We start from the raw sequence: 13,077 nt of genomic DNA on the forward strand, positions 1-13,077 counted from the left end.
ATTAATTTTGTCACATTTTCATCCATGTACATCTTGGTTTAGTAGGTAGAGGTAATAATGTGTTTTTGAAAGGGAATCAATTAATTCTGTGATTTAAGCTGGACACCACTAATAAACAGAAGAACTTCTTGTGCTGCTGCTTGTCATGTGTAGCTGAATGCATGCACAGAAGGCATTGACAGGAAACCTCCTGCTGCTCTGGGTGGAAGGAGGTGCGAGGCGCTGGGGGCTGGTGAGCATGAGCCTCCTTTGACAAGAGGTTACTGAGGTGGCCTCGCTGGAAGTGGCAGCTGTTCCTGCTGGAACATCCCTTCCTCCTTGTCCACAGCCTGGAATCAAAGGAAATTATCACCCTGGGCTTTGCAAACACTCAGCCCCACATCTGTAGCTGTGCAGGTGTTCCCCATCAGTATTTTTTTGGTATATTTGGATGGTTTGTACAGAGTGATGACATCATATAAGAACGGCTCTTTAGCCTGAGGCTAGCATACCTCTTCTCCTGCAGTCTCTCCTTATGATGGTAAGATACCTGTTGTTTTAATATTATATGTTATTTTACCTGGGCTGTGTACCCTGAGGGGGATCATGCTGAGTTAAGATCTTGGTCCTGAAACACTAGGAATTAGGGAGAGCTGACCTGTGACTGTCCTAGGAGTGTGCATGTGTCTGTGTCCCTTTTAAATCCTCTCCATCTTCTTAACACAATCCCACCTAACCTTAAAGAAAAGCAGACTCCCCCTGCTGTGCCTGCGTGGAGCCGAGCTCCCGATGTGAGGACACTGAGTCTGCTTCTCTGGGTTTTCTTCTCCAGTGGGTAGCTGGGTTTTTGCCTTGAAAGGCCGTGCTCATAGGTTGCTGTTCCAAATCTGTTCCCAGCAAAAATGCTAACATTTGACAGAAATTTAACTAGATTTATAGGTTACACCTGCTCTATCACATATTCCCAAGGGGTTTCTAACAATATCCTGAGAAATTCAGGAGCGATGCAGAGCTATTGAGCACATTCTCCTGCTTCCCTGCTTGGTTTTGAGGTTGATCTTTAATTTTTTATTTAGAGGGGAATGTGCTGGAGAGTGTTTGGGTCATGGAAAAGCAAGAGGTTTGTGGGAAACAGGAATATGGAATATTCCAAGGTATTTTGGACTCATTTTCAGTACTAGCTATCTGAAGAAAACAGTGATTATTTGTCTTTATTCATTTAGTGCTTTGAGGGTTAAGGCAAAAACATGAAAGGAATAATTTCAGAAAATGGTTATTTTTGAAATTTAAAATTAGCTGTTTCTTGAATATTCACTTCAGGGTCCAGAGGATATAAAGGTAAAATTTGCAAAGGTTGGTAAAGAAAAAGGGATAACTGCCCTGTGTATGGTTTAGCTTGTGCAAGGTAGTGTACTAATTTTGAAGTGCAATGGTATTTAGAAATACAGTAGCCCTAAATCCTCAACACAGTTTTGCATTAAGACTAACAACTTAAAAGTATTAATTACTTCTCAGCTTGAATTACTGTTAAAATGCAGAGAAAATATGCTTAATTTAGAGGTATAATGTAATTATTTTTCACATTAAATTGTTTTTCTCTATGCTTTTAGGGTATAAAGCCAGCAAGCTTTGAGAAAGTTACTGATCCTGAAATTAAGGAGATAATTGGGGAGTGCATCTGCAAAAACAAAGAAGAAAGGTTTGTGCTTGTGGTGCATGAATATTGCTAAAGCTCTGGGAAATGGGAAATGTCACTTTTTCAATTTCCTTTTCAATAACATGGGAAATCCCATGTCTTTTCAAAAAGAACACTAATTCATTATGGGTGAACACCAAACATACTGCAAATGTTTCCACCTTTAACAGCAGTTTCTTGTTACAAACCTTTCTGAAATTGTTGACTTGCAGTATTTGAATCTTCTTTATATCCTTTGCAGATATGAAATTAAAGATTTACTAAGCCATGCCTTTTTTGCTGAAGATACTGGGGTAAGAGTGGAACTTGCAGAAGAAGACCATGGTAGGAAATCCTCTATTGCCTTAAGACTCTGGGTAGAAGATCCTAAGAAACTGAAAGGAAAACCCAAAGATAATGGAGCCATTGAGTTTACTTTTGATCTGGAGAAGGAAACTCCTGATGATGTTGCACAAGAAATGGTAAAATACACTTCTGACAAAAATGTGTATATATAGAAAGTAGTGCATAAATCTCAAGGGACAACAGGAACGAGTTGGGTAAAGTAACTTCTGCTTGAACCATTCCAGGTGTCCAGTTTAGGCACTTTGCATTGACTTTGGAATGACTACTGCAAGAAAGGGGTAAATGGGGAAGAACTAACTGAAACATTTTGTTTGAAAACAGAGGCCTGAAATCACAATTTAAATAGCTTAGGGACCGTAGAGGTCTGGACTTCTTTTATATTTTGCAAGCTCCTCTGCTGGTTTCTATAGGCTGTTGAATATCTTTGAATTTGTTTGGAGTCTGTTTAGTTCCAGACAGCAGCTAGAAATACAGTAGAAGAGTTCAGAAGTTCAATCACAAAATATTCTGCATTGAATTCTCCCAAATACTTTTTCCCATCTTTTCTGTTGATGTTCCTTAGAAGGAATGTAGATGAGAAAGGTCTGTGGTCAGCCCCTCTACCTGCAAACTTTGACAGGAAATTGGGTTCACTGAGTTACAAGTAAGCTTTGGATATTTTAACAGATGAGTTTCATGTACTGTATTTCTGTATCTTTACAATTCTGGGCTTTTGTTAGAGAATCTATGTTCCAGTTTTACCATGTTATCCTTGAGCTCATATTTTAATGGTGTCTTTGCTGCAGTTGTTTTGGTGTTTGGATGTCACGGAGGCACAGGGTCAGTGAGCACTGAGCCAGGGGTCTGAGCGTTCCTGTGCTTGCAGAAATGTTCCTATTAGACTCTAAATCCCAAGGGATCCCATTTAATGATGTCATCACCACTCTTGTTCTGCTCAGGAGGCACTCGTTTTGGTAATGCTGCCTTGCTCTGCTGGAACTCATCACCATCTACAAGTTTAGTGGGAGAAATCCAGACTTCTTTGTCTTCTTGTCGTTAGTTTGCAGTAGGTCCAGTGTTTTTCCAGTAATATATCATTACAGAACTCATTTAGTTTAAAAATTGCTCTGGTACCATTACTTGCTGTTATATTTTGCATTTAAATATTGATGGCAATATTTGGAATTTTGAAGTTCTTATGTTGCTTATGTTGCTATGGTCCATAGTTGTGGTGTTCTATTTTGAAGAGGAAATAATTCTTGTGAAAAGTGTATTTAAAAGGATCATGCCCAGACTACAGTGACACTGTACCCTTTCCCAGATAATTCCCAAATAATTTAAAAATCTGTATTCTACATCAATACTGACTGCGCATGAAATGCTTTCAAACCTGAGGCTGTTGCAGGGGCAGAAAAGGGGAACATTTATTCCTAAATGTCTTTTTCTGGTCCTTGTGATTTGTGGAACACCAAAGCCATGTGCTTTCATCAATTTCTTGCCTTATGTGCTGTGGAAGAGAAGAACGCAGGAGACCTTCTGAGTCCAGGGAATTATTTATCATTACTGGTGGGTTTTTGGTAGTCAGGCAATTCTACCTGCCTGAAGGATGTGGGCAAAGGGAACTCAAAACGTTCTAGTGGGTTTGGAAAGTGAAGTTAGCTCTCCCAGCTAGTGGGTACTGCAAAGGGGCATGGCTTCATTGAAATGAAGCTGTGTTTTAAGCTGTTTTGCACCCATTAATTTTAGCAGTGAAAATCTAAGCTGTGAAACTGTCTTACATTTGGGCAAGAGCAAAGCAGAAAAGCTTCTAGATTTCCCCCATGGATGCAAGTGCTTTCAAATCTGTCGAATATGCATGTTAAGAATGTAGGAAGAGCAGACAAAGCTCTGATAGGTCATTATTAAACGAAAATTCATACCCTGCACTGCAGGAGATTATGCAAACAAATAGTATGAAGAAGAATTTCCATTTTATCTGTTGAGCAGTTGAGTTCTGAGAAGCCTCATCCCCTTTTCCATCAAGTGGGAACAGTCTGCTTTTTCTTTGTTGAAGTCAATCAATACTGACTGACTTCACTATTTAAGAGAAGTTAATTTGAGACATAATTCTGTTAACATCTTGTCCTTCATGACTTACTGTGCTATCAAGCAGAGAAATTTAGAAAATGCTGTGTGCTGGAAAGGTTAAGGCAATAAATTCATATTTAGAGGCAGTTTGATTCACTCCAGGTGCATTGTTCAGGGATTCTTTTTCCTGTTTTGTCTATTTTTTTTGTGTTGAAAAGAAAAAAAAGAGAGGAACCCATTTGTGATTAAACTTGCTCTCCTCAATGGATGTTTAGTGGAGGACGGTTAGAGCCAGTACATATTCAGGTCTTAGAAATTACATCCTGGGGTTTTTTAATGCAATAGGAATAGAAGTTTTACTGAAAAAGAGCCCCACCCCATCAAGCTCCTGAGTTCCTGTTCTTGTGAGAAATAAATCTATATAAATTCATGTTGTTTCAAAATGATGTTTTCTCATTAGGAAGAGGTTTGAGTATCGCGTGTGTGCTCGTGTGGTGCCCAGCCACGTGCACGGGATCTTGCTGAGTGTGTGCCTCCTCTCTAGATTGACTCGGGATTTTTCCACGAGAACGATCTCAAGATCGTGGCAAAGTCCATACGCGACAGAGTAGCGCTGATCCTCTGGAGGAGGGAGCGGATCTGGCCGAGGATGCAGTCGGAGGAGCGGCGGGACTCGGAGTGCCTGGAGAAGCTGAAGGCACCGCAGGCACAGCAGGTCCAGGTCACCTACCTTTCCCACACGGGGCACCACATCCTGTCAGAGCCTGAGGAGCCGGAGGCGGACCAGCACCCCTTCCAGCAGAACCTGCCCACCAGCGTCACCTCTGTTGCGTGTAAGTCCCGTGTTGGCTCTGTGGGCACACGGGGATAAATGTCCGAGGGGGAAACCCACAGTGATCGGAGCTCAGATGAACTCTGTGTGATTTTGCACAGTAGCTCAAAACCCACAAGCATCCAGGACCAGATGCATGACAATTATGAAAGCAATGAAGGTTCAAGAAAACAATGTTATATAGATATCTCTATATAACTCTGCCTTGGTAGCAATAAATGCCAAAACCATAACATATTTGTAAATGGAAAAGCAAGACCTGCTGCTCGACACAAAAAATGCATGTTTTCTATGCCAGGTGGTGGGATCAACACTTTTAAGGTTGTGCAAAGCATGATTTCAGAGCCTGCAGAAATTGAATTGGCACCAAACTGATTGATGATCCTTGTGGGTCCCTTCCAACTCGGAATATTTTATGAGTCTGTGATTCAAACTGGTCAAAGCAACTGGCAGCTCTTTTGAATTATTTTGGCCATGTGGAAATGTTCACTGGAAACCAGACCTTACTGAACCAAGGCACTGCAGGCACCTGTGTTTTGGAGTGACTCTTGGTGGCTCGCATGCAGTTTTTTGTGATGCTGTGCAAAGGTCTGCGGCAGAAAAAAAAATCCATCTCTGGATGTGACATGATGTAATTTAAAGTTTCCCTGCTTTGTGGGAAATGCCAGCTGTGTTTTGGTCAGGCATCTTAGGAACACCAGCTGGACCTCTGGACTGGCATTGTAATCCCTGGGGGGTCCTCAAGTCATGGTCAGGGGCTTACCCTTGCTCCCCCAGGCTCTGTTTTGTCCCGAGCTCATGCCCTGAAGCCAGACGCTTTTGGTAATGGGCAGTTTGATCTTCCCTCTGGCAGGTCAGAGTAGGGGGTCACTGATCTACCAGCCCTTCAGTCTGCCCTGGTCCTGGCCCCTAAAATCCACCTTTGTTACTGACTCAAGCCCTGGTACTGAAATTTGGATCTGTGTGTATTTTTAAACATCTTGAAGGAAACATTGCCATACACTTCAGCCACATCTGTGGAAATATTCAGGGCCAGGTTGGAGCCACCTGGGCTAGTGGAAGGTGTCCCTGTCCATGCAGGGGGTGGAATGGGATGAGCTTTAATGCCCTTCCAGCTTGGAAGACTTGAAATTTTGTGAGAGTTCTTTTGTTTTTTCCAAGACAGCTTTTCTGATAAAATCTGATGTGCATATTTTGCTACTGAACAATTATCATAGAGTTTCTCTTTTACTGTTCTGGGCTTGTATGGAAGCACATTTAAGTTGAAGATTCATTACCTTTAGCAAGACACAGCTGCTGCTTCAATTCAGATATTGTATAAAGGGCTACGCTGAGGTCTGCTTGGAGTACTGAAATATCCATGTGTGCCTGTACAGGAAAAGTCCCTTTACATTTTATGAGAAATAGCCACATTTGCATAACACTCACAATATTGCCATATTCACAAAGCTTTTTATCTGAAGCTAAAATGAGCTCATTTCATTTTTTTGGATCCTATACTTACTTCATGCTAATTCCTTTGAGGAACACTGCAATTATGACTCTCTGTTTCTAGTGCTGCAGTGAAGTGACTTGTGCTTCCCATGGCTCTGCTGGACATGAGTTGGCAAAATTTTATACTAAATATAAGCCCCGCAATTTATTTCCTACTCCTCCTCAACTGTTAACCAGTACTTGGTGTTATTTGACAATTTGCTGTCAGATTATTTGAACATTTTCTTAGCATAGGACCTCTGTAAATTAGGGTGGCACCCGTTCATATAATTTGAGGTGGAATGTAGAAGTGGAAATTAATAACTTAATGTGTGCAATGTACATTCTATAAAAACCTGAGACTGACTCACAGCTTTTACTTTAGCCCTCTACCATTAGACTCTCTTTTTTCTTTCCTTTGAGGTCCTGAATAATTGTTTGTAATAAAATGGAATTTTGTATGCAGCAGAAATCCCATAATGAGAATAGGGCTGTGTTGGCTCTTCAGAAATGAACTGAATAAATAGAGGGGGGAGTTTAATTTTGGAAAAAAAAAAAATCTGTTGGGAGAATAGCTTGGGAGTACTGAAGAGAAATGTCATCTCTGGTGCTATTAAAAAATAATATGTTATTTGAAAGCCAAATAAGTAAAACTTTATTTAGAATATGGAAAAAAGAGACAATGGAAAGTGTTGGAAAAAGAAATAGTGTTTAAGCTTAGCTGTAACTTTAGACTTTTTTTAAAACTGTGTTGATGTTTTCTTCCATTTTTGAATTTTAAATCCCTATTAGAAGCTGTTTGTCCTTGGGATACGTCCAGTTGCAGTCTGGTTGTCTCACTTCCTTTCTCAAGTGAAGAAAGCAGTAACTTAGGCTCAGAGCTGGGCACTTGAACTTTACAACTTTAAAAGTTGTGAAAAGACATTTTAAAATCAGTAATGCCAATATTTCCAGTTGATAAAGGACCAGTGCTTGCCCAGTGCCTGTAGCTGTGCAGTTCCACAGGTTAACTGGGCAAATGCTCCACGAGAAACTCCCAGAGAGCTCTGAGTGTGCCAAACTCACTGGAACCTGCACATGGGTTTGTGTCTGACCTTCAGTTGCACTACACTCAAGCAGGGCATCGCTTGCTGGACTAAAATCATACAGCATAAAGAATTTTGTAATTTTCATTGCTGCTAATAAAAGCAGTGTTAAAGTCAGTGCATCCCTGGAAGCCTGAACTCTAGAAGACCCTGCAATCTGCTCTGAACATGACAATTGGGGTTTCCTCTCCTTTCATCCTACAAAATCTATAAACATCTGCAATTCTTAATGTCAACCTTATGCCCTTTAAAGGAAATATTAATGTGCCTAAAATATCAGTGTGCACAGAAATCCATGGGGATGGGTTTTGGCTTAAGAGAAGCAGTGTGTGCCTTTTGTAGAGAATAACACTGGTGTTGTATAATTTATTTATATAATGAAAGGGTGAGAGTAGTAAAAGTGCTAATTACATAAACCATGGTGACCTTGCTCTAAAGTCATCACTTGAACATTTGGAGTTGTTGAGCTTTTAATAAAAATTACTGTTCTTGCAGCTGACAGCACGTTTGACAGCGGCCAGGGTTCCACTGTTTATTCTGACTCCCAGAGCAGCCAGCAAAGTGTCATCTACTCGTCGCTGCCGGACGCGGTGCCTCCGGCCATCCAGCGGGTGTACAGCCCCCCGCTGAGCGAGGGCCAGGCCGTGCCCCACAGCCTCCCGCAGCTCAGCCACTACCAGCAGCCCTCAGCAGTAAGTCCAAAGCTTTTTCAAATAATTCTGTATCCTGGGTCGTATTTCATATTATCATTTATACTCTTGTTCCCAGAGGACATGGATTCCAGGGGTCTCTTCATGTATTCCTTGCTCACCTCTGTGGATGGTGACCTGCTCAGTTCCTTATCAATCTGTTGGCACTGAGCTGCTTTAATGGCTTTGCAGTGGAGCACTAGAAGGACACAGACCTGCTGGAGTGATCCAGAGGAGGCCCCAAAGATTCTCCAAGGACTGGAGCCTTTGTGCTCTGGAGATAGCCTGGGAGAGCTGGGGCTGGTGAGCCTGGAGAAGAGAAGGCTCTAGGGAAACCTTGGAACCCCTTCCAGTGCCTAAAGGGGGCTCCAGGAGAGTTGCAGACGGCCTGGGAACAAGGGATGGAGGGACAGGACACAGGGAATAGCTTCCCACTGCCAGAGGGAAGGGATAAATGAGATATAGGGAAAAGATTCTTCCCTGTGAGGGCAGTGAGGTCCTGGAAGAGGTTTCCCAGAGAAGCTGTGGCTGTCCCTGGATCCCTGGAAGTGTCCCAGGCCGGGCTGGACAGGGCTTGGAGCACCCTGGGATTAGTGAAAGATGGTGTTGTCCGTGGCAGGGGCTGGAATGAGATGATCTTTAAGGTCCCTTCCAACCCAAACCATTCTGGAATTCCGTGATTCCGTGTTTAATCTCCGGGCCATAGTTGAAAACGGTTCCATTTTGATCACTGTTGTGGAGGCCCACGTTATTGGTGGCTGCCCTCCCTAACGCTGCTGTCTCTCCGCAGCCTGTCCTGCCCGCGGTGCCGGCGGCGCCCGCCGTGGTGCCCCAGCACTACCAGGAGCCGGCGATGCCGTTCCCCGTCGTCCCCACCACCGTCCCCTCGCTCCCGCTGGGGCAGCCGCCGCCGCCGGTGCTAGCTGGCCAGCAGGTGAGAGCACCTTGTCCCATCCCACCCCTTCCCTGTGTCTGTTCTGGCTCACACAGGTGCCCAGAGCAGCTGTGGCTGCCCCTGGATCCCTGGCAGTGCCCAAGGCCAGGCTGGATGGGGCTTGGAGCAGCCTGGAATAGTGGGAGGTGTCCCTACCCATGGCAGGGGTGGAAACAGGATAAGCTTTTAAGGTCCCTTGTAACTCAGCCATCCTGTGACTCTGTGATACCTGTAGTGAGTTTGAGGTGTTTGAAACTGTTCAATTGCAGTTTGAGAGATTTAGGGAGGGGGAAATGAGTGTTTGGCTTAAGGGATGAGTAACAGCCTTGACAACAATCATGAACACACCTTGGCATGTCTTGGTAGAGTTTGTCTTCCATCAAGGCTTCCCAGCATCAGCCTGAAGCTTTGCATTGGTATCAATGTGCTGTCTTGATGTGTAAAAATCAAATATTTTATTAATAATTTTGTTTTATTATTCGTGACCTCCTTTCTAAACATTTAGAAAGAGACTCTTAGCCTGGTAACCATTGTCTCTGAATCCTCAGCAGTGCTGCTGGATGCGTTGTGCAAATACAGTGTTAACACAGTTCAGTGCAGGCACCCAGCCAGGAGCTCCATCTCCAACAGCAGTCTGGCTCTCTGCAAGTTGTCTCCAAACAGTAACTCTTGTGCATTTTGAATTATCAAATCCCACCCCAAACCCTGCATTCCTCAAAGGTATTTCCAAAGCGGCTCTCCCCAGCAGTGGAGGGGGATGCTCCTGTGAGGGATGCAGCCACAGTTTGGTGTGATGTGGTAATTCATGGCTCATTTTGGTGAATTTACAAAAAACTTGGTAACTCTTCTTTCAGTAGAAACTGTTGCAGGGGCCAAGGAGTGTCTATACTTTGTGACTGGCATGAACCATACCTCTCCAAGCCTTTTATCAACATTTATCTCACAGGTTGCCTTTAGGTTTTTTTTCTAACTTGCTGCAATCTTCTCAAAGCATCAATAATGGGGAAATGTCATTTGGTCTCCTTGAAAAACATACCCTTATATGAGGTTTTGTCACGTAACAGGTTTTCTTCTAATGGGTGGGGATATTCTCATAGTTCTCTCAGCCAAAAATTTTACACTCAGGCAGATTTAGGACCTCACCATTTGCACAGGTCTCATTGTTGGCCTCTGAATCTTTATGCTGACAGTTCCAAATCTGTTGTTTATTTTCCACCATGAATAAATTCTGGTTTGGTATAGTAGGGTAAATACCCAACTTAATTTCTTTCACATGCCCTTTTCTCACAGCATTTCTGTCTCTTGGAGTAGTTCTATCCCTGACAACAAAAGGATTTAATAACTGGTCTGTCTTTGCTTTCTGATCTCTCCAGAAAGCCTAATAAGGGACTGGCTTTTTACAGTGTTGTTTTTACAAAAATAGGTAAAAATGATCAAGTTTCTCTGCAGAACTTCCCAGAGTACCTGTGTGCCTCAGAGACAGCAGTGTACAGTGAATGTCCATGCTAAGGAGGGTAGGGAAGGACAGCAGAAGAAGGGGAAATTAGGGTGAGAAATTAATCTGCCTACAGAATGAATTGCATTGATCTTGTATCAATATACACTGGTGGATCACACATGTGGAATCAATGTTTTATCTCCTAACTTTTATTTATTTTTCCAGTTTGGATGTCTGTGCATTTATACTTGCTAAGGTTATAATGAGGCAGAGTTACCTAATCTACCTGGATATTTTCCCCTCCCTGTGCCTTATCCAATTCACAAGCATTTTCTAAGACACAAGCTGGGTTTGGGAGGGAGGTTTTAGGAAGCTTCTCCATTCCCTGAGCACAGTTTTGCTGCTCTGATGCGACGTTTCCGGTGGCTGAGCCACACGTGCCGGTGCCCTCTGTCTCCTTGGTGAGCTGTGGGCAGCCGTCTGAGCTGCAGATTAACCCAGCTGGGACAGAGAGCGGAGCAGGCGCTGGGAACCAGCAGCTTTATGAGCTCAGCCCAGCGCCGTGGGCGTGTGGCTGCTCCACCCCAGAGATTGGGCTTGGTCTGTCAGGAGTTCCTCCATGGAGTGAGTGGGGTCCCCCCATCCCAGGTGGCATCTCCCCCACTCCTCAGGCAGCCTTCAGGTGCCTCCACTTCAGCTGGTTTGCTCTGTCCCATCAGCAGAGCCAGGCCAGCCCCCGCACTGCTGTTCCCTTGGGTTTGGGGTTGTAACTGGGAAGATGCCACCTCTTTCCCAAAACACGAGGTGGCAGAGATTCTGTGTGCTGCAGGGCCTGGTGAAGCCACCAGCCCTGTGGTCCCAAGTAGGTCACCCTGAGCCAGCCTATGCCTCAAAGTCATCCTTTTGAACCAGAAGGGTTTTTAAAGTACTTCCAGAACTGATGAGAGGAACTGAAGATACCACTAGCACGTCAAATGCCGATGATTTCCAGCTTTAGTGCAACTTTTTCTCTCTATTCTGCTGCCCAAAGCCTGGCAGGCCAGGGGAGCAATACTTTCCCTGGGAAAATTAAAGCTACTTTTTTGGCTACCACATTGTCACTACAGTACATCAGAAATAACTGGAACCTAGTTTTTACTGCAATTATTGTGGATTATTGTGTCTCAGATAATAAGTGTTGTACTTTCCATGCCTGCTCCATTATGTAGTGGCTTCTGCTTGCCAGGATGAGCTGGGTATTAACTGCAACAGGGAAGTTAGTGGGTGGGGATTTCACAAGGCCCACTGGAACAATCTCTGGGATTTAAAGAATCTGAGTCATTACAAATAACCTCTCCAAGACAGTCAGCACTTGTCATTTTAGGTAATATACCTTGCATTTAAATGTGTTTTAAGCATGGGCTCCTGTGCAGTGTTTGAATTAAGAGTGCCAGTCTCTGCTGGGAGCTGTCCCTGCTTTAGCATGTCCTGATGGGCTGGAGTGTGACCAGGGCAGGGAATGGAGGTGAGGAAGGGGCTGGGGCACCAGGAGCAGCTGAGGGAGCTGGGAAAGGGGCTCAGCCTCGAGCAAAGGAGGTTCAGGGGGGACCTTGTGGCTCTGCACAACTCCCTGACAGGAGGGGACAGCGAGGGGGATTGGGCTCTGCTCCCAGAGAACAGGGACAGGATGAGAGAAAATGACCTCAAGCTGTGCCAGGGAAGGTTTAGGTTGGATACTGGGGAAATTTTCTTCACTTGAAAGAGTGGTTAAGCATTGGAATAGGCTACCCAGGGGAGTGGGGGAGTCACCAACCCTTGAAGTGTTCAAAAAACGTCTTGATGTGGCACATGGGGACATGTTTTAGTGCTGGGATAGTGGTTGGACTCAGTGATCTTAGAGGTGTTTTCCAACCTTAATGAGCCTGTGGTTCTGTACTGCACGCGCCAGGCCTGTCCTGACAGTGAGCTGGAGAGAAGCGGGAAGCGTGGCCAGCCATCTGGCTCTTTTGTAGTGCACCAGCAATAGCCTTTTTTCCTTCTTGTCCCTCACAGCAGCAGCCCATCTCGCAGCCAGCGTCCCTGCAGCAGGTGCTCAGCAGCCAGCCCGTGTGCCCGATGCCGCCGGCGCCCCACCTGCTGCCGCAGTTCCCGTCGCAGGGCTCGCAGGTGGCGGCCAGCAGCAGCCCCCTGAAGCCCCTGCAGATCTCCACCGTGCCGCAGCTCCCGCCCGTGGCCCCTGCCCAGGTAACGCGCTGGGAGCCGGCGTGTGAGCACATCCATTTGAGGAGAACTTTCCAGCTAATAATTAACATGATTTGCAGGTTTTGTGTGGCTATTTTGACTGCATGCCAGTTTAATTAGGCGATAAGAATATTATTGCTTTTTCCTGATTCTGTGTATTTTCTTTACTTGTTTGGTGAATCAGAAATCTCCATGGCCCAACCCTGTACCGTGCAGTTAATGGCAGTTCCAAAATGGCAATAATTTTTTTGGGGTTGTTTTGGTTTGGTCTTTTGTACTATCACCTCTGGCACAATCTCTTCTCCCTTCCAGGCTTGAGAGCATGAGCAGTTGCCCATTT

The 13,077-nt window shown here is 44.5% G+C and overlaps 1 protein-coding gene across 9 annotated transcripts in view; it reads left to right on the forward strand.

Annotated features, from left to right (window-relative positions):
- WNK2 (WNK lysine deficient protein kinase 2) overlaps nucleotides 1–13,077 on the forward strand; it is a 102,680-nt gene that overhangs the window by 51,088 nt on the left and 38,515 nt on the right. For 8 of the 9 annotated variants that reach the window (XM_069027619.1, XM_069027613.1, XM_069027615.1 and 5 more), the window contains 6 exons: nucleotides 1,590–1,678; nucleotides 1,917–2,136; nucleotides 4,611–4,899; nucleotides 7,952–8,148; nucleotides 8,936–9,079; nucleotides 12,549–12,740. In XM_069027619.1, coding sequence (XP_068883720.1) covers nucleotides 1,590–1,678; nucleotides 1,917–2,136; nucleotides 4,611–4,899; nucleotides 7,952–8,148; nucleotides 8,936–9,079; nucleotides 12,549–12,740 — 1,131 coding nt within the window. The remainder of the gene's footprint in view (nucleotides 1–1,589; nucleotides 1,679–1,916; nucleotides 2,137–4,610; nucleotides 4,900–7,951; nucleotides 8,149–8,935; nucleotides 9,080–12,548; nucleotides 12,741–13,077) is intronic. The other variant, XM_069027622.1, reaches the window with a different exon arrangement.

The sequence above is a fragment of the Aphelocoma coerulescens genome, chromosome 12, assembly GCF_041296385.1.
Source record: "Aphelocoma coerulescens isolate FSJ_1873_10779 chromosome 12, UR_Acoe_1.0, whole genome shotgun sequence".
Taxonomy (NCBI): domain Eukaryota; kingdom Metazoa; phylum Chordata; class Aves; order Passeriformes; family Corvidae; genus Aphelocoma; species Aphelocoma coerulescens.